General features: G+C 41.9%; 1 protein-coding gene across 1 annotated transcript in view; it reads right to left on the reverse strand.

Annotated features, from left to right (window-relative positions):
• MMP16 (matrix metallopeptidase 16) overlaps window positions 1-21,261 on the reverse strand; it is a 645,160-nt gene that overhangs the window by 18,540 nt on the left and 605,359 nt on the right. The window contains exon 8 of the mRNA XM_030216285.1: window positions 15,993-16,143. Within this exon, the coding sequence (XP_030072145.1) occupies window positions 15,993-16,143 (151 nt within the window). The remainder of the gene's footprint in view (window positions 1-15,992; window positions 16,144-21,261) is intronic.

A 21,261-nucleotide genomic window follows, 5' to 3' on the forward strand; every position in this document is an offset into this window, starting at 1 on the left:
AGCAGAGCTGGCAGCCGCACATATATAGGCTATGGCTCCATGGCTCTCTTATGCTCTTTTTGCTGATGCTGCTGTTCTCGGAAAGTAGTGGTGGTGGCAGTGGGAGCAGGAGTGTGGTGTAGAAGGCAAACCGGCAAACAAATTTGCAGACTGATGGCAGTCCACAGACTGGTAGTTGTGAAACACTGGTCTATAAAACCAATCTCAGTTTTCTCTTTCTTTCTTTCTTTCTTTCTTTCTTTCTTTCTTTCTTTCTATTACAGCAGTACTAGGAATATATTTTTACTCTAGCTCCCCAGGGATCTCATTAAGCATTTGAGATATGCATTTATTATGGCTTTGTTTAGTTTGCAATAGCTCACACTATTATAAAATGACACGAACAACATGCACTCACACAAAAAAAAAAAAACATTAAAGAAAACAAAATTAAGTGAAAGTTTTCTGTCTGTGCACCCCTATTAATCATAGGAAGTGTAATAACCTAAGGCATTTCCCTGGATAAAAACAATATTTTATGCACAGAACTAGACTTTTGTAAAATAATCCTCCTGATATTCATGTAAGCCTAAAAAAAGGCAATTCTAATATTAAGGTGTCAAATACCCATGTATGTCACAGAATATGTGCACATACATGAGTAATAGGCATCATAAACTGGCAATTACCTGTATATCTGCTAGCCACATTTCTACAAGTGTTAAATGAAAAGTAATGTCTCCACGTTCATAACTTTTGTTTATGTAATGAATAAAAAATGAAAATAATGCTTGAAACTTGCTCTTTTATTACATGTATTTATTTTTCTACAGAGTAGCCACCATTCATTACACAATTCTGCCAATGATGGACAAGCTTTTGAAAGCCATCATGAAAGAACTGTACATCTTGATTTCTCAATCAATTATGCAAAGTCCTCGAGTCGAACAAAAACCCCCAAAGGTATTCTTTTTTTTTTTTCAATTTTAAACCTTTATTAAAGCTTCAGCATACAAAATGTTTTTATGCAACAGTATAACACTCATCAAGAAGTTCATTGAACAGCCGACAATCGTTGGAAAGCAGTACAATTTTCATCAGTCTATATAACTGTGAAACCCCCCTTTCCTCCCCAACAACCCTCCCTCCCCAAACAAGCCCCTACAGAGTGAGTAAGGAAGAGTCTGGATGAGCAGACCATTGCATATAAGGGTCCCAAATGCGGGAGTAGGCCAATATTTGCCCATTACACAAAGCAGTTAATTTAGACATTAAATGTATATAATCTAACTTCCGTAGAACTATCTTAAGTCCCGGTAGAGTGGCTTTCTTCCAAACCGCAGCAAGTGTCAACATGTGCGATCAGTTGATGTGTAGCTACCTTCACCCCGTGTAGCTTGAAATGTAAAAGACAGTGTTCCAACTTTAGGGGGTATGAAATTTTTGTGAGGGAGGAAACAAATTTCAGAACCTTAGTCCAGAAATCTTGTGCTTGAGGACACGACCATCAGATGTGGCACATGTCTCCCACCATGCCACACTGACGCCAGCACAATGGTGAGCCTGATTGAAATATAGTAGCCAAACGCTTAGGAGTATAATACCAGCTATATAAAAATTTTGTACCCATTTTCCATCAGAGCACTAGATGCAGACACCTTGAGAAGTGATTTGAATACTCGTTCCCACTGTGAGAACTCATGCGAGTAGGGTTACCATATGGCTCCAGAAAAAGGAGGACGGATTGAGCCAGCCGGGTTTTACTTCCATTGCTTTCAATGGAAGTAATTGAGCCAGCCGGGTTTTACTTCCATTGCTTTCAACAGAAAGCAATGGAAGTAAAACCCGGCGGGCTCAATCCGTCCTCCTTTTTCTGGAGCCATATGGTAACCCTACATGCGAGACCCCTAAAATGGATTCCCATTTAAGAAGATAGTACATAACTGGTTTTGTATAGGAAAGGAGGGCTCTATACAATCGGGAAATCTCACTTCTACCTCTACCTCCACCTCCCGCCATCGCCAGCTCCAATTGGGATTCCACCAACCCCAACTCCCCCTGTGCTCTTCTGATGATTAAATCTCACACTTGGTGATATTGAAAAATATTGGATGTCGGGAGTCCATATTCCTCTCATAGACCTAGAAAAGGAATCAACTTCCCCTCCTCCCAGATCTGCCCCAACTCGATCATGCCTAATCGTTCCCACACCCGGTAACAGGGATCTTGAGTTCCAGGAGCAAACTGTGGAGCATACCAAATACTCGTATGTAGAAAGTAGAGCCTATTGGGAAAGAATTTCCCCCTAGCCACCCTCCAGATTGTTAAAGGCCCCTGAAGCAACTGTGGGACCTCTTTAATTACGTCACGCAGTAGATGGTCAGGAAGCCACGGGGCGGCTCTCAATGGATATGACAGAAGCCAACTCTGTTCCCAAGATTTCCAAATCTTGTCATCTCTCTGCATCCACTCTACTAAAATGCGAAGATGTGCCACACGACAATATTCTAAAAAAGAAGGAACCCCCATTCCCCCCTGGGCTCTCATTTGATACATCACTGATCTCCTCACCCGTGGTGGTCTCTTTTTCCAGATGAAAGAGAAGATTCTATTCTGTAGACCTCAGAAGAATTTATCTGGCAATACATAGATATAGCAATTTAGGTAGCAAGATCATCTTGATTGCAGTGATTCGTCCTACCCAGGATATTGTTAGTCCATCCCAGCGATCCAACTCCAGAAAAAGTTCACAAATTTTACCTGGAAAATTAGCCTCATATACATTTTGCAGCCGATTGGTCAGATTGACTCCTAAGTATCGGATATGCCCCGGAGCCCACCGAAAGGGGAACTGCGCCTCTAGCTGGCACTTTTGGCTATTTGGGATGGAAATATTAAGCGCTTCTGACTTACTCATGTTAACCTTGAATCCTGAGACTTGACTATATTTGTGCAGCAAGGAAGACACTACCAGAAAAGATATGACAGGATTTGTGAAGGAGAGTAATATGTTGTCTGCAAAGAGAAGAATCTTAGACTCAATTGTCCTCCTTCGCAATCCATGAATATCTGGATGTGCTCAAGTAAGAATAGCGAAAGGCTGAATGGCCAGCAGAAATAGAAGTGAGGATAGAGCACACCCATGTCTAGTACACCGAAATAGTCGAAAGGTCGAAGATCGCTGGCCATTAATCCAAACTGATGCACATGGGTCTGTGTAAATAAGTCGGAGCCAATGCTTAAACTACCCTCGATCCCGATTCTGTCTAGGACACCAAACAGAAAGGGCTAGTGCACCTTGTCAAATGCCTTTTCCGCATCTAGTGATAACAAGCAAAGGGGGGCACCCTCTAGTTCCGCCGTGTGGATGATATGGAGCGCTCTGCGGATATTATCAAATGTTTGGTGCCCGTGGACAAAGCCAGTTTGATCTTCATGAATGAGAAGTGGGAGATGCACCTGCAGACGCGAGGCTAATATTTTGGTAAAAATCTAATAGTCCACCCCCAACAGGGAGATTGGACGGTACGAGCTGCATAGTTGAGAGTCCTTCCCCGGCTTCAGTATTAGTGTAATACTCACCGACTTCCAAGACTCCGGGAGCCGATGGCCTTCAACAAAGGAATTAAACACTTTCAGCAACAGGGGAGCCAGAAGTTTGCCAAAAACTTTATAAAATTTATTCATAAAGCCATCAGGACCCGGGGCCTTACCAGGGACCAATTCACGAATCGCAAGTAGAATCTCTTCTGCCTTGATAGGTCTAGATATGCGTTGTTGCACGGTAACAGGCAGGCGGGGCAAAGCTACCCGATCTAAATAAGCAGTAATAGTAGGCTCTGACAGGTCTATATCTGGAGTATAAGGCTGCTTATAGTATTCCCTAAATTGATATTGCAAGTGAGCTGGGTCTGACCACACCTTGCCAGTGTCATCTTTAAGACTATAGACAGAGGTGCGACCTCGTTGTTGCCTAAGCTTATGAGCCAGAAACCTGCTAGCTTTATTACCAAATTCAAAGTGAGATTGATGCACCTGCTGTAGTTGCTCAGCCACTTCAGCTACCTGCACCTCATATAACTCTTGCCGAATACGATGTGCCTGATCTATCAATTGAAGGGCAGGTCTGGACGGCTGCTGGGCTATCTGGCATTCCACCTCCACTAATCGCCTACGTAGCAAATCTTCTGCCTGATGCTTTTCCTTCTGCACATGTGCCCTTAGCACAATAAAATGACCTCTCATGACTGCTTTGAAACCATCCCACAAAACATCCAGCGAAACCTCCCCAGTATCACTAAAATGAATAATCTCTTTGATCAAGTTCTCTAACTGGAGGCTATGGGTCATATCCATCATCAACGAGTTATCTAAACACCAATCAGCAGAAGCCATAGATATCACTGACAATCTAAGCTGCAATAACACTGGATTATGGTCTGACCATGTGCGGGGTAAGATTTGATGACCTTGCCCCAACCCAGGTATTGAGTGGTCCCCCAGCCAAAAATCTATATGAGAGAAGGATTTATTGACAGAAGAAAAAAAAGTATAAATTTTACTAGCGGAATTATCCAACAGCCAGAAGTCTATTAACTGCCACCTAACAAGTAAAGCACACAGCAGTGCACGGTCTCGCTGTGCATATTGGGCTGACCCTGAAGAGTTATCTAAGCGGGGATCTATGGTCAGGTTAAAATCCCCCCCTCCCCTATTAACAAGGAACCCGCTCTAAGCTTTGAGTTGATCTAACTGGTGATAGAAATGTTTGTGGTCTGCATTGGGCCCATAAACATTTACTAAGGTGTATTTGCATGTCCCTAAAGAGAAGACTTCTAGTAAATATCGACCACCCGGATCTCAAATCACTTTCTCAATTTGCCAAGGATGGGAATTATTAAAGGCAATCAGAACCCCCTTGGTCTTCGGACCCCCTTGATTAGAAGCAAAATAAATCAAGGGGAATTTGGGATGATAACAGAGGTGTTCAAGAACTGGCCTCAGGTGTGTCTCCTAAATCAGGGTGACATCTGCCCTCCCACGGAGGAGCTCTCAAAACATGAGTTGCCGTTTCATAGGGGTGTTCAGTCCCCTTGCATTCAGGAGTACTAAAGATACATCAGACAATTAAACCCCAAAATAAAGGATAATAAGGATGATACACCTTCCCAATCCTACAGTCAACCTTCCGATCCCATCCACCAGTCACCCCACTTTCCTCCCTCTCCCTCTCTGATCAAACATTAAACCCCTTTTCCCCCTTCTCCCCCTTCCCCAACACCCTCCCACCAACCTCGCATCCATCCAAGATCCTCTTCCCACCAGAGAAGAGGCATCTGATAGAGAAAATGAAGCCCAACTCCCCATTTCCCTCCCCCGACCATTGATATCAGAGATACATAGGTGAAACTGTCTCAAATAACATTCATAACCATTCTTAATACTGTAAAACCCCAAGCTTCTCTACCTATCTCATGTCCTTGCAGCAATCAAATTACCAGTAGAGTATGTCCGACAAAAAGAAAACAACTGGAAACAGTTAAATGCCTCAGGGAAGTTTGCTCGAAGATTTCTGGTGCTGCAGACGCTTGTGGCCCTTCTCCACTCGCTGGCATCCCGGGCGAGCTGGGATGGCCTGACTCGATTTCTGATTGCTGTGTGTCGCCAAAGATGCGATCGGATCTCCCCCCAACTAAATCTCTTGGGCCTCTGCCACTGATTTAGTTTGATGAATATGTCCATCTTTATAAAACACCAGGGCAAAGAGATGGCGCCATCGATACCGGATAATCTTGCAGCTTCTCCGTGACTGGTTTTAACTCTGCACGACATTTAAGGGTAGCTGAGGCAAGATCTTGATATATTTCCACAGATTATGAGTCCCATTTAAAATTAGGGATCTTCCTGGCTGCTTGAAGCACTCGCTCCTTAAGTTTATAATCTTGAAAACATGCGATAATATCCTTTGATAAATTATTTCTTGCGGGGCCCATGGCTCTATGCGCCCATTCAATTAGGACCCCTGTGAGTTCCACTGGTGTGCCCTCTTCCATGAGCAATGCGCTCACCAAGTGCTGCACCACCGCCTCACAGTCCAGATAGGTCGGGACCTCAGGCAGGCCACGGAAGTGCAGATTACTCCTACGGCCTAGATTCTCAAGGTCCTCGAGCTTCTCCGCCATTTGCTGGTGCACAGAGTGCAAGTCAGTTACCTGCTGATCTAGCAAACTTATCACCTCCACGTGCTCCTCAAAGTGCCCATCCACCTCTTCAAGGCGATTGCCCAGGTCCCGGATCTCACCCCTCAGGTCGGCACCTAGCTGTGTTAAGTCTGTCCAGACTCCCTTCAGGTCTGTCCGAATTTCTTTTAACTAGTTGCGCAGCTCGGGAATCTGCAGTGCATCCCCTTTTCCCACCTCATCCCCTGAGAGAAACATGTCTCGGGTTGAAGAATCCACAGCATGCTGCGGGGAGCGCGGGGCATCCACCATCAGGCCCGCCGCGTGGTTCACGGTCGCGTTATTTGTATATGCAAATTGGGAGAGGCTTGCTTGTATACCCATCCCAGTGGATGGTGACGTTTCACTGCAATAGAAATCCCTCTTCTGGACTTGCTTATTGTCGCTAACGCTGGGGATTCACTGCTAATTCGGTCAAGGTCAGCGGGAGATTTCTCCTTAAAGCATTCATGCTGCTTGGTGACGTCACTTCCTTCCCTAAAGGTATTCTTTCAATTTTGGAAAAAGATGGAAATCACATGGAGCAAATTCTGGACCGTACAATGGATAGAGTAAAACTGTGAAACCCATCTTCACAATTGCCTCTGTGGTGTTTCATGCTATATGACGCCTAGCATTGTTGTGTTGCAACAAAATTTTCTTTTTGTGTTTCTGACCTCTTCTCAATCGTTCTCTCAAAGAGTGTTCAGGGTTTCAATATAATGCTTTGAGTGATCCTCTAACTGTCCTTTACAAGTTTGTAAACCTCCCTCTTATGAGACTCGTCCATTGCTTTCCTAGATCATCCACTTTCTTTTTGATAAGCAAATCACCCTTTTCCAGTCCACAATTTTGACTTTTTTGGGGCTAATGGTGCACAATACAGCTATCTGCTAGCTGCTAACCTGGGATATTTAGTGGGAGATAACTGGTTATCCCCCACTGAATAGTGGCAGATGTCCAGTTAAATACTATTTAACTGGTCATCAGCCATTCTGACTGGTTAAAACCACTAAATATCATACATACATCAACCTGGAAAATCTGTGATAATTTTCAAAGCTAAAGTACATGTGTGCAGCATTTATATGTAAAAAAAATGATCCCATTAACTACCTTATCACTTTCAAATCCTGACTTGGATGTGGTTTTAAAGTAACCCTAAAAGATCCTCCTTTATGAGGTAGCTCTTTTGAAGACACATAGAACAATTACCTTGCTTCACCACTCCTTGGGCCTATGCTTCATTGTAATATATACTTAAATGTGAACCATAAAAGATCTATATGCTGTGCATACAATTAAAACTAGCAGAAAAATTAGACTTTAATATTGCAACAAGAGTAAAATGTGATATAAACAATGTATACTGAGACAAGTGGCGTATAGGATTATCCCCAGTGGTCAATAAGCTGTTATAACTCAATTATGTCTGCATGGCTCATGTTCTTCGATCTTCTCTTACATACTGTATTTCATTTGTGTCCTGTTGTGCACCATCATGCTTGTTATAGCAAAAAGAAGCAACTTTTTCCATCAATTGAAGTTTTCTTTGATAGGTTGCCCAGTTAGGTGCCACTTCTAGTAGTGTTTTTAACACTGAGCTAGAAAAACTGCTTCAGCAATGCAATTTTTTTTTATACTCTACTAGTGTTAACTAAAACCTACAGGCAGCAACAAATGAGCTAAAATGATTAACCAAGAAAACGCTTATATAAAACTTCTACATCCACAGGAGGTAAACTGTATTTTTCTTCCCAGTGATATGGATTATTAGCATTCAACATGCAAAGAAAATATAACTCAGTAGGCCTGTTTGCATTTACTTTAATATTATAGACAGTGAAATATTTGCAGTCAGGAAACCTCTAAGGGATACGTTTCTACAAATGTAGTTAGAACTTAGGGTTCCTTGGACTAAACTGTGATAAATATTTATTTTTTTTATTTATGACATTTAAACCACACATTTTTCAGTATTATTTTGTGTTCAACGTGGCTAACAAGCCGAAAAAAGTCATTACAAAATATTAAACAAAATACATAAACCCACACATATCAATAAGGAAAGAATCAATAATAATGGGGAAAATAGAAGGGGAAGATTAGGTAGCAGGATCAATTGACAAATTTTTTGATAAGGAAAGGTCTCAAAAACTTACAATAAAACAAATAATCATGTTGGGATCTTATATTTTTTGGCAAGGAATTTCATCATGAACTAATTCATGAACAATGCACCACATCTATTGAACTAAGAAATGAACAATTCCCTTTCCATATAACCCTATTTTTATTTTAGTTACATTTACACCCCGTGCTTTCCCACTCATGGCAGGCTCAATGCAGCTTACATAGACAGGTACTTATTTCTACCTGGGGCAATGGAAGGTTAAGTGACTTGCCCAGAGTCACAAGGAGCTGTGGCTGAAGTGGGAATTGAACTCAGTTCCTCAGGACCAGAGTCCACCACCCTAACCACTAGGCCACACTGTATGTATTTTACCACTCCAGTTATATTTAAGTGTACTTCTACCCTTATCCTAGTCTGTATTGCTCACTAGAAGCTGTAGTCCCATGCCCCGAGATTTATCAGCTTCATTGGGATTACTTCTCTCTATATGCTACTATATATTTGTCCCAGAGTAGTATTCTCTTTTCAGGAACCTTATCAGCTTCCTTGCACCTACTGTTACTCTATTTTATACTCTGTATATATTCCCGGAGTTGGTACTCTCCTCTCCGGAACCTGTAAGCCACATTGAGCCTACTGCAGAGATTAGGCATTTAAGTTGGATCGGTAGGGTATGCCTTTTTAAACAGGTCGGTTTTTAGTATGCGTTCACAGATTTGTGCCAAATATGTTTATATTCATGAGAATAGAGACATATATGCATGTATGTGTGCATATGTGCATTTATCTGAGATACTTCCACTTACTGGGGTATTCCTGGTAATATAGCAGCATGCGCAAGTGTGATTCTCTTCCTCTCCTATCCCATTGCTGCCTGGGTTCAAAATGGTGGCTATGATCCCTAGAAATAGTTTTGCAGTACTAATGCCAAGGTTCAAATGCACCAGTGCTATCTGAAGTCTTGGCAGTTATCAGCACTTACTGGCATTAATTTAAATTTATACATGCAATAGCCAACAAGTTCAATGCGGGTAACAGCAAAGAGGCTGAAGAATTCTCCAGAGAATTTACAATCCAACATATAACCTTGATCCACATGAGCCCAAATAATCAATAACAAACAGTTTGGACTCAAAAGATACTTTCTAAAAAGAAGAGTCTTCAATAAGTTTCTAAACTGACAGTAATTTTTTGTTTGTCTAAGGAAAAGAGATAAAGGGTTCCAACATAATGCTGCTTGATATGATTAATAGGCCTTAAAAGGTCGTGGGGCCTTAATATTCTGAATGGAGGGGAATTTTCTAGCAGATCTAAAATAACTTCCATTCAAAAAAGAAAAATGATCAATCAGGTAAGCTGGAATCTTCCCATGAAAAGCCTTAAAGACCAATACAGACACTGGCAACTAATGTAATTGTAGTAAAAGAGATGTAATTTTATTTTTTATTTGTTACATTTGTATCCCACATTTTCCCACACATTTGCAGGCTCAATGTGGCTTACATAATACCGTGAAGGCATTCGCTAAGTCCGGTATGGGATTAGTACAAAATGTTATAGTGGGGTAGGGAAGATAAGATTCAATCAAGTTGAGTTTGAGGTAAAAGGGTTTGTCAATGTTCAATATTTGTTACATTTATCCCCCTCATGGCGGTGGGCAATGGAGGGTTAAGTGACTTGCCCAGAGTCATAAGGAGCTGTCTATGCTGGGAATCAAACTCACTTCCTCAGGACCAAAGTCCACCACCCTAACCACTAGGGCACTCCTCCACAGTGAAGTGTTGCAGGGTTGAGTCACCTAAGTTGGGTCATTCGGATATGCCTTTCCGAATAAGTGAGTCTTTAATAATTTTCTGAATTTTAGGTGATCATAAGTTGTTTTCACCACTTGTGGCAGTGCGTTCCACAGGCGCGTGCTTATGTAAGAGAAGTTGGACACATGGGTTGTCTTGTATTTTAGTCCTTTGCAATTCATATTTGTCTGCTGCAAAGATTACTCTTATTGCAGCATTCTGCACTCTTTGCAGTTTATCCTTTAAAGCCTTCAAACAGCCAATATATATAAAGTTGCAGTAATCAAGTTGTGAGAGTACTAAAGATTGGACCAACAATCAAAATATTGCTAGGTCAAAGAACTTACGAATAACCTATAACTTTCTAAGAAGCAGAAAATAATTTCTCCTGAGCGCTTAAAAACAATTGACTATGTACTTCAACACCCAGAATTCTAAAATGGAATCTAATTTTAACTTGAGAATATCAATCTCTAACAGGATTGTTTCTTATGAAGGTTGGTGAGCCCACCCACAAAAATTTGGTTTTCTCTTTATTCAATTTTAGTTTAAATGAGTGTACCCAAGATTCAACTGATGACAAACATTGAAGGAGAGTCAGTTTGTGTCTAAATTACCTGATGTAAAAGTAACATGATAGTAATATCAAATGCATAAATAAAAGAGTGGCTGCATTAAGATATTGAGCAATGAGGGTGAGAGGGGGGAGCCTTGTGGTGCTCCACAAACAACTCTTCATGGATCGGACAGATCTCCATGCATCTTTACCCTATAAGATCTGTTTAAGAAACCCTGGATCCATGAAAGAACAGCACCATGGATACAAATGAATCCAGAAGAAATAATAAGAGCCCATGATCCACCAGGTCAAAAGCGCTGAACAGGTCAAACTGAACAGTAAGAGAGCTCTGACCCTGATTCAGCAACCTTTGACCTGAGGTAATCAAATAGCTAACCATAGTCTCTGTACTAAAACCTTTACAAAAACCCAACTCAGACATATGTAATAACTGAAAAGTATCCAAATAAGATTGGGATACTTGGATAACTGTTCTGTCACCTATCTCTCCATTACCTTAATGAGAGTGAAATGGATGCCACTGGCCTATGGTTAATTCTTGAACACTACCTTTTGGGTTTTTCAAGATAGGAGTAACGACAATGTCTTCTCTAGTTGAGGGGAAATTACCATTTCCTGTTTCTAAAGGAATCAGATAAACATAGATGTTTGAACAAACTCTTCCGTTTGAGAGAGCAAAATTTTGGAATGCTCTTCTACTTTGTTTAAATCATTTTGAAAATTATATGTCTTTCCAACGACAAAAACATTTTTATTTCAGAAAGCTTTTAATATGTAGTCACAATAGTATAGTTTATAATTATTTAACTGTAATTCCTAGTAATGACTAGTTCTCTTCATGTTATTTGCAGTGAACTGAAAGGTATCTAACAGACTAAGGGGCCCTTTTACTAAGCAGCGGTAGGTTCTATGTGCATTCAGTGTGCGCCCAAATGAGACTACCGCCAGACCAGTGTGCCCTCCTAGTGGTAATTTCAGATTTTGTGCGTGCCCATAATGAAGTGGATGTATTATGTATTTCCTCCTATATGCGCCAGTTCTTGCAGTAATCGGCACTTGGCGTGTGCTGACCAGTAACCGTGCATGTAGCGCGTGAGCCTTTATGACTAGATCAATGGGTGGCGTTAAGGGCTCAGGCTGGTTTTGGGCACACACTGGTTTCATTTTTATCGCAGGCCTTTTTCCCGTTCCATTTTTAAAAAGACCTTTTTTGTAGATGCAGTAAAATCTGGCCCGGTGTGCACCCAAAACATGCTACAGCAGGACACTTTTTACCGCTGCTTAGTAAAAAGGCCCCTAAGTGCTATTATTCTATTGAATCAAAAAGTGTTTCATTTTCAGGCTTTTACATTTTTCTTCATTTTTTAATGAGTTTTTATAATTTTTTTTAAATTATATATTTTTTTATAATTTTCAATACATTAATAAGAAAGAAGAAAAACTTTTTCTTGTACAGAAAGAATAATGTCACAAACCAATAAAGGAAATTAATATTATAACTTTTATAACTTATATATAAGTTATATATATATATAAAATATAACAATTATAACTTAAGTCCACAAATTGACAGAGGCAAGGCATAATTCAAGGAATTATCTCTAAATGATTAAATTTAAAGAAAAGAGTAGGAAGATCTTCTCTGGTATATAATTCACTTTACGGAGTAGATATTACAGGAACTGATAACAGAGGAGGCACGACCGGGTTTAGTTTTGTTAGGTTCTCAGGTTCAGAGCCTGCGGGGCCGGGCTCTGGAGCAAATGTGAGCCCTTGGGCTGCTGACGAGGAGTGACAGCAGCAGGCAAAACCCACCAACCAACACTGGGCAAGCACACCGGCACCGGCAGGGACTGCAGGCACCGCCCAGCAACCGGAACACACGGACTGGAATCCCCCAGACTGGAGGACACCGGATTGGAACACTGGACTGGAATTCCCCGGACTGGAACACTGGACTGGAGCACACTGGACTGGTCCAAACAGTTTCACCTGCACTTAGCTACTAAGCCCCCCAGGAGTTGAGCTCCTGGGTTCGAGTAGCCGGCAGGACTTACCGGATACCGGATGACACAGGGACCAGGACTGGAAACAGAAGTACTCCTAAACCTAAACTGATCTAAGTGCTCCCAAGCCCTAACCCAGCAGGAGTGTTCCTAACAGAAAACTGACAAAAGGACTTCCTAAGCCCTATACTAAACAGGAGCTCCTAAGCCCTGCTTAACAAAGGGACTTCCTAAGCCCTAAACTAACAGAGCAGGGAACTAAACACAAAGCTAACACAGGTGCTACTAAGCACCAAGCTACAAGCAGAGCTCTACACTAACAAGCTAAACACAAAACTAACACGCTACCTAAGCACTGCTCTAGCAAGCTAGATACAAAACTAACAAGGAGTTTCCTAAGCCCTACCCTAGCAAGCGAGACATAAAACTAACAAGGTGCTTCCTAAGCACTAATCTGGCAAGCTAGACACCAAACTAACAAGGTGCTTCCTACAGCACCAAAACCCAAACAGCAAAGACTGCAATGCTCCCAATAGCACAAACACCAGGAGTACTTCTAACAGCAAAATCTGTAGTGTTCCTAACAACATCAAACCCTGAAGTACTTCTAACAGTAACAGAGCTTCCAAAGCCCTACACACAGCATTGCTTCCAAAACCAAGAGGGAAAAGCAGGGGAACCATAAGGGAAAAGCAGGAAAGCTAAACACACAAACACCAGTGCACACTGCACTAGCAGGAAAGCTAAACACACAAACACCAGTGCACACAGCACTAACACTAACCTGGACCTTAGCAAAAGCAAGCAGGGAAACTAGACACAAAGTCAAAAGTGCACACTGCACCACCCTACCTAAAGCAAACACCACCGTTGCAAAGGCTCTGAAGGAAACAACACCACTTCCTTATCAAGGCCCTCCCTGATGATGTCACACTCCCTAGACCTAGGCAAAAGCACACTGACCCAGAGAGGTCCAACCCACACCAATGCAACACCATGAAGCACTTGAAGCCAGTACACCCAAAGAGAGGTAGAGCTAACTCAGTCCACCCACACAGCTGTAGTAAAGTGAAACAATTAACTCCATGCTGCTGGAAGCTGCCAGCACAGAGAGACAGAGCCAGCTCAGAAAGGACAGACAAAAGAAACAGAAGCCAGCTAAGAAGCTGACCCCAGGAAAGAGGTAAGTTTGAGAGGGGTTCTGACCCCAATCATAACAAGTTTAGAGTCCAAAAAAGACAACAAATGATCACTTTTGAAGAAAACATATTTAACTGACTGCAATTTAGTAACACACTTGCAGGGGAAATTAAGCCAGAAAGTTCCCCTAATTGGAGGACCCATGAACAAAGTTTCAAAAACACAACTGGACAAGAGCAACACTGAAGCAACAGGAAACAAACCCAGAGATGGGGCAGAAATGCTTTGAGCTGGTTCCTGCTGGGCCAATCAAGAAACAGGAACTCAGATGGTATGGGCTAGCTATAGCAGACTCTAAAGAGGTAGAATAGCTTCTCTTGCAAAGCACCTGCCTTTCTATCCGAAGGCCACAGATTCAGGCTAGTTTGAATATAACAGCTATTAACAAAAAAGCAGATAGAAAATGCTGAAATGCAATAACACTGGAAAGAAACACACACATGGGGGGGGGGGGGGGGGAGGGTTGTCCTTTCAAAAGCACTGGACTTTTCCTATCCTTTCAGGATAGACTCACATTGAGCGGAGTTCTTCTATCAGCTTTTTAATGTTTTTTGTTTTAATTATGATTTCAGTGACTGGTTAATCTTTCAGTATTTTTTTCCCTAGCAAGGACTCCTGGGGCTTGTACTACACTAGAAGACAAGACAAGTACTGCGACTGCTCAAGGTCAATATATTTTCTAACAAAAAAGTGGAAAAACTCAACAAAATCAAACACACAGAGTTTAGATATCAAACATGTAGATGGGCTCTCCTTAACTGTTCTGCAGCAACCCACTATACTGGATGGTTTTTTAACAATTTATATATATTTATATGTAATCTATTAGTTGATGTGATTAAATATTACCTTTGTATTTCCTGATTGTTTTTTTTTTGTGTGTGTGTGTGTAGGTTAGGGCAAGAAAGATGAGAGAAAGAGACTGGGTCGAAGGGGAGCTGCTGCCATGTATTTCTGCCAGTGGTATTCATGGCTGCATCAAGGGCTCATTTACTAAGCTTCCTTTTCTGTAGGACAAGAAATAGGTAGACAGCCTTAGTAAATCAGGCCCTAGAGGTATCAGTATTGCCCCCCCCCCCCCATCACTTCAGTGACAATAGGACGAGGAGGTTGAGAATCCTAAATCCCAAGAAAATTAGTCAAGTCCTTTACTATTATAAGTAGTATTTATCCTTTGTTTTGATTATAAGGATAATACTTGCTGTTATTTATATATTTGCTGATTATATACTGAATCACACTTTTATAGGATGCATATAAATAGGAGGCAATTTTAGAATGATCCAAGACAAGTGTAACAAAAATGGCATTTGCACCAATATTAAGTAATGATTTTAAAAGAGGAACGAGTTATACATGCACGTAGCCAACACACACATATTTAAAGGGAAGTGTTCTGCGTGTAGTATGGGTAGGCCTTAAAATTATACATATATTTCTGAATTTGCAACAGAAATATCCATTAAAAAATTCCCAAAAAAATCCCCCCCCCCCAAAAAAACCCAAAACAAAATAAAAAAACCCATAAAAACAAAGAACAAAAAAAAAGACCACAGAAGATTAGAGCTCAGCTGGTTCCACTTAGCCGTTCGGGCTGGGGGGGGGGGGGGTGGAGTTATCAATTTAGACTACTGTTAAGTCGGGTAATTTTAGCACAGGAACCCAATTTATGCAATGAGGTCCTTGTTAAAATAATCAGACTTGTGCTAAACTAGTATAATTTATGGCAAAATAACCCATTTTAACAGTAACCCATATTGATAACTTCCCCCCTCAACTCTGCAAAATCTGTAATGAGCATATTGTATGTAGGCAGCAAAATCTGGCACTTCCATATATAAAGCCCTGTGTGATGTTACTCTTTCTGGAACATGTCTTTTGTAAAATTGCTTCCTCCAGTGTATATACCTCCAGCTATACCCTTGTCCTGTGGTCTTACACATATTTTACAAAGGATCCTCATTCAGGGAGCCTGTTGCAAAATATACAACTAATTGTAAACACCCTGACTTAGGCATCCTTTTTCCAACCTAAATAGTTTATAAATATTAGGCTTCACATGTGTTAATCAGTTTTACCAACCTGTCTCCCTTGAAGAAATATGTTTTTCCAACATCCTCCCACCAAACTGCTGTGTCGATTCCATGAGAAGGAATTCCACTGCCAAGGGTCATCAAATCATGAGGGTACCCAGCCTGAAGGAGAGTGTCCTTAAAAACCCAGAACTTATTACCTGCAGAGAAACACAAGCAGATGTTTTAGAATTTTCTAAAATGAAACCGATACTAAAAAAAGGTCTGTTGAAAATGAACTGTCTCAGTGCAAAGGCCAATTTTTAGTCTCATTATGGATCTTGCAGTGCCCCAGATACTTTCTACCTATAGGACTGAAAGCTCATTTTTTTATTTTTGTTACATTTGTACCCCGCACTTTCCCACTCATGGCAGACTCAATGCAGCTTACATGGAGCAATGGAGGGTTAAGTGACTTGCCCAGAGTCACAAGGAGCTGCCTGTGCTGGGAATCAAACTCACTTCTTCAATTCCCCAGGACCAAAGTCCACCACCCTAACCACTAGGCCACTCCGGGAAACTCATTGTGGCACGCAAAATAAGGTACAAATAATAAAAAAGCATAAAAATAAACAAATATGCAAAAAATAGTACAATAAGGTGGTAATTTTAGAAGCAGTATTTACACATCAAAATTGTAGATAGATAGATAAATAGATAGATAGATCCAAAATGCAAGTTTGGAAAGCCACTATTGCACATGTAGGACCTCTGGAATGCAGAGATTTCAAGGTGGTAGCACAAGTTAATACCTCACGTAAACAATTCTTTTTGTGCTTCTACAGCTAGTAACATTGTGGAGTATGTCAGTGGCGTAGGAAGGAGGGGCGGGGGGGCGGTCCGCCCCGGGTGCACGCCGCTGGGGGGTGTCAGCTCCGCGCTGGTGCACTGCCCTCTCTGCCCCAGAACTGGTTACTTCCTGTTCCGGGACAGAGAGAGCAGTGAATCAGCGCGGAGCCGACACACCCCAGCAACGTGCAGTCGGGGTGGATCGGCCCTCCCGCCCGTCCCTTGCCGCAGGTATTCGCTCCGGGGGGGGGGGGGTGCGCTCCAGCGGGAGGAGGGTGCGCCGTGCTGCACCCGGGGGGGAGTGCGCACTAGCGACCCGCCCCAGGTGTCAGCTCCCCTCGCTACGGCTCTGGGGTATGTCTACTAAAGATCACTAGAAAATAGCCTTAGCGTGTGCTAACATGGGAATTTCCTGCATGCTAAGCCCATTTCTAGTGTGCCCAGGATACAGGGCATTTTCAATGATTTCTTTTTCAAGTCATATGCTAATATTAGCATTAACATGCATTACTTGGAAAATATTAATGAGGAAGCACTTTCTGCCTCCTGTGCACTAAAGACTCAAGCATGAAACCAGTGTTAACTAGATAGCACATTAATGTGAACATGCTACTTGGTTAATGCTTCCCCACCCACACCATGCCCTGAGCAAAAAATAAATAACACATGCTTAGCGTGTGCTAAAAGGTTACTGTGATGGGGATTTATTGAACACTGTCCCTCATCCTTATGATACCCTGAGCCACCTTAAGATGAATGGTCCTGCCCTGGGAGGAAGTGAGCTGGGAGGGGAGGAGTCAGAACCAGTATAAAAGGCAGTGCCAGACTGAGGTTAAGGAGGCCCCGCACCCAGGGAAGGAAGAATGCAAGCTCCAGCATTTGCCGCTACAGCTTATGTCTAATGGTAGTGACCTGGCTGAGGTAAGCCACTTTTGTTTCCTGATTTGAATCTAGCAAGCCTTGCTCTCAGGTCTGGCTGGAACCAGATCTAGAACTCGGAGAAGAACCGAGAAGAACTTAAAGGTTGTGTTTGGGTCACGGCAGCCCCACCAGCCACAGACTGTTTTTTGGCATGCCAGCCAGAGGAGTGCTTAAGACTGTATTTACTTAACTATAGAGGCATTTCACTTTGTGTTCCTTGCCCTGTGATGTAACAGGTCTCAGGATTTTATTAATAAAACATTTGTTTTTCGTGTTTTTTTCGCAGGCCCACCCTCAACCCTCACTCGGGGTAGCACATTTATTTGCTACAAAATGTTTTAATGCATCTTGCAGTAAGTGTTTTCATGCATGGTAATGTGCAGTAACACAAAGACAATGGGCCCTGTCAAGTCTGCTATCTTTTAAAGGAGGTAGAGATCTACTTATGCTCCCTCCATCATCCCAAGAAACTCCCATATCTGAAACAATCTTCAACCACAATAACTCCCAAATATGGCCCCGAGCGGACCACCCTACATCAGAATATTCCCCACAAATGTTTCTCCTCTTAGAAAATTCTCTAGAGACCCAAATTTAGGGAGCTATTTTGACTGAGGGATTGTCTGATAGATGGGATTTGGAGGTATGCCTATTGTGTGGGGGGGTGTGGGGGGTGTCTGGCGGGGCTTTTCTGGGGAAAGCAGGGGATAGGCAGGAACATCAGTAGATGAGATTTGGAGGTATGCCTGTTGTGTGTGTGTTGGGGGGGGGGGGGGAGTGTCTGACGGGGCTTTTCTGGGGAAAGCAGGGGATAGGCAGGAACTTTAGTAGACCATTGCCCTTTTTATCAAGATGCTCCCAGGGAGAAATGATATAAGCCAGCTGAAAGCTAGCATTATCTTTCCATGAATAACACAGCATGTGGAGTTTAACTCAAACTGTGCTATTCAATTTGCATAATAATGAGCTGATTTATGTACATTTGCATGCTTTGCATCTCATTATTATTTACCTCCCTTTGCATTAAAATGGTGTATGTTAACAACACATAACAGATTATTTTGCTTTAATGTGCTTTAAATGGTATAAATTGTGTGTTATTCCCTTAATGTGTGTCAGTAACTGCCCCTCTTAATCTAACAAAAGGACCACATGGGGAGTCTAAACTCAGATTACTGGCATCAGGCAAAAGACATTTAAGACAAGATCTAATTATACTACACAAACAAATCCATGTAATCTATAGAGATTTTATTGGGAATTATTTTAGTTATAAAGATATGAAGAGAGCACAGTTTAAGACTGAGGAATCATAGATTTCCGTACATTAAAAGTGATGTTTTTTTAAACTTAAATAATAGGAAATAAATCGAATACTGTGCTACAAAAAGCAAATCTACATGTGTTGATTCCCTGTAAATATTTGGCCACAGAAAAAGCAGGTGTAAATCCTATGGAGCAAAGCATCTCTCAATTTAACTGCTATGTGAGTTACACAAGCATTGCCCTTTATTGTTTAGACATGTTTATAAAGCATTTGTGAACAGTTATGTGCCAATTCTACATGTATGATAACAGAATAATAATATATATGTCGTCCCTCTTGCGTTTCTCCTGCTGTTCCTTTCCTCCCCTTTATGTACCTTACTAGCCGTTAAGCCCATAACAACGGGCTAGTTTTTTGTTTTCCTATGGCCTCCCCCCCCCCCCCCCCGCCCGTCCACCAACCCTGCTCTCTCCCCTGCCCTCCCCCCAGCGTCTGTTTCCCTCAGTTCCGCCCCTCCTTCCCTCACTGCTCCCTCCTCCTCCGATTTCCACGCCCATGTCCAAGCCCTCCTCCCTATTGGGCTGTACTGCTGGTGGAGGTGGGGCTTGAACTTCTACACTCTCAGCGTTCTGACTCTACTGCGCATTTGCAGGCGAGTTGGTCACTTGCCGTTTATATGTTGGATTCTCTGTGTTGAACTATATTTACTATGATGTACTTTTCTTAAATTGCTGTAAGCCACATAGAGCCTGCCATAGTGGGAATATGTGGAATATAAATGTTCTCAATAAATAAATAAATATGTGCACATACATGAGTGTAAATGCCAGAATTTCTTCTAAACACTATTCTGTAAATATGCCACGTCTTACAGAACATATATTTTACAGGTAGCCATACACATTTTATTTATTTATTTTATTTGTTACATTTATATCCCACATTTTCCCACCTATTTGTAGGCTCAATGTGGCTTACATAGTACCAGAGAGGCGTTACAGACTCCGGTGTAAACAAATACAAAGTGATGTTGTGGTAAGATGGGCAGAGTCTAGTGGAACGTGGGCAAGACTGGCACTTGTAAGTTATAAAATACTAGAAGTTATATGCCAGATTCTGTATATGATGCCTAAAAACATCCACATGGTTAAAGATTTTCACCTAAGTGTACTCTATAATCAGCACCTAGATTTAGGTGTGGAATACATAACACGCTTAGGTGAAAATCCTAGCGCCTAAAACAACGCACGTCAATTGAGGCCATGTTTATGTTGGCCTAAATGGACACAGAGCAACTCATAAGTACATAAGTAATGCCATACTGGGAAAAGACCAAGGGTCCATCGAGCCCAGCATCCTGTCCACGACAGCGGCCAATCCAGGCCAAGGGCACCTGGCAAGCTTCCCAAACGTACAAACATTCTATACATGTTATTCCTGGAATTTTGGAGTTTTCCAAGTCCGTTTAGTAGCGGTTTATGGACTTGTCCTTTAGGAAACTGTCCAACCCCTTTTTAAACTCTGCTAAGCTAATCGCCTTCACCACTTTCTCCGGCAACGAATTCCAGAGTTTAATTACACGTTGGGTGAAGAAAAATTTTCTCCGATTTGTTTTAAATTTACTACACTGTAGTTTCATCGCATGCCCCCTAGTCCTAGTATTTTTGGAAAGTGTGAACAGACTCTTCACATCCACCTGTTCCACTCCACTCATTATTTTATATACCTCTATCATGTCTCCCCTCAGCCGTCTCTTCTCCAAGCTGTATAGCCCTAGCCTCCTTAGTCTTTCTTCATAGGGAAGTCGTCCCATCCCCGCTATCATTTTAGTTGCCCTTCGCTGCACCTTTTCCAATTCTACTATATCTTTCTTGAGATGCGGAGACCAGAATTGAACACAATACTCAAGGTGCGGTCGCACCATGGAGCGATACAACGGCATTATAACATCCTCACACCTGTTTTCCATACCTTTCCTGATAATACCCAACATTCTATTCGCTTTCTTAGCCGCAGCAGCACACTGAGCAGAAGGTTTCAGTGTGTTATCGACGACGACACCCAGATCCCTTTCTTGGTCCGTAACTCCTAACGTGGAACCTTGCATGACGTAGCTATAATTCGGGTTCTTTTTTCCCACATGCATCACCTTGCACTTGCTCACATTAAACATCATCTGCCATTTAGCCGCCCAGTCTCCCAGTCTCGTAAGGTCCTCTTGTAATTTTTCACAATCCTGTCGCGATTTAACGACTTTGAATAACTTTGTGTCATCAGCAAATTTAATTACCTTGCTAGTTAC

This window comes from Microcaecilia unicolor, chromosome 1 (genome assembly GCF_901765095.1).
Source record: "Microcaecilia unicolor chromosome 1, aMicUni1.1, whole genome shotgun sequence".
Taxonomy (NCBI): Eukaryota; Metazoa; Chordata; class Amphibia; order Gymnophiona; family Siphonopidae; genus Microcaecilia; species Microcaecilia unicolor.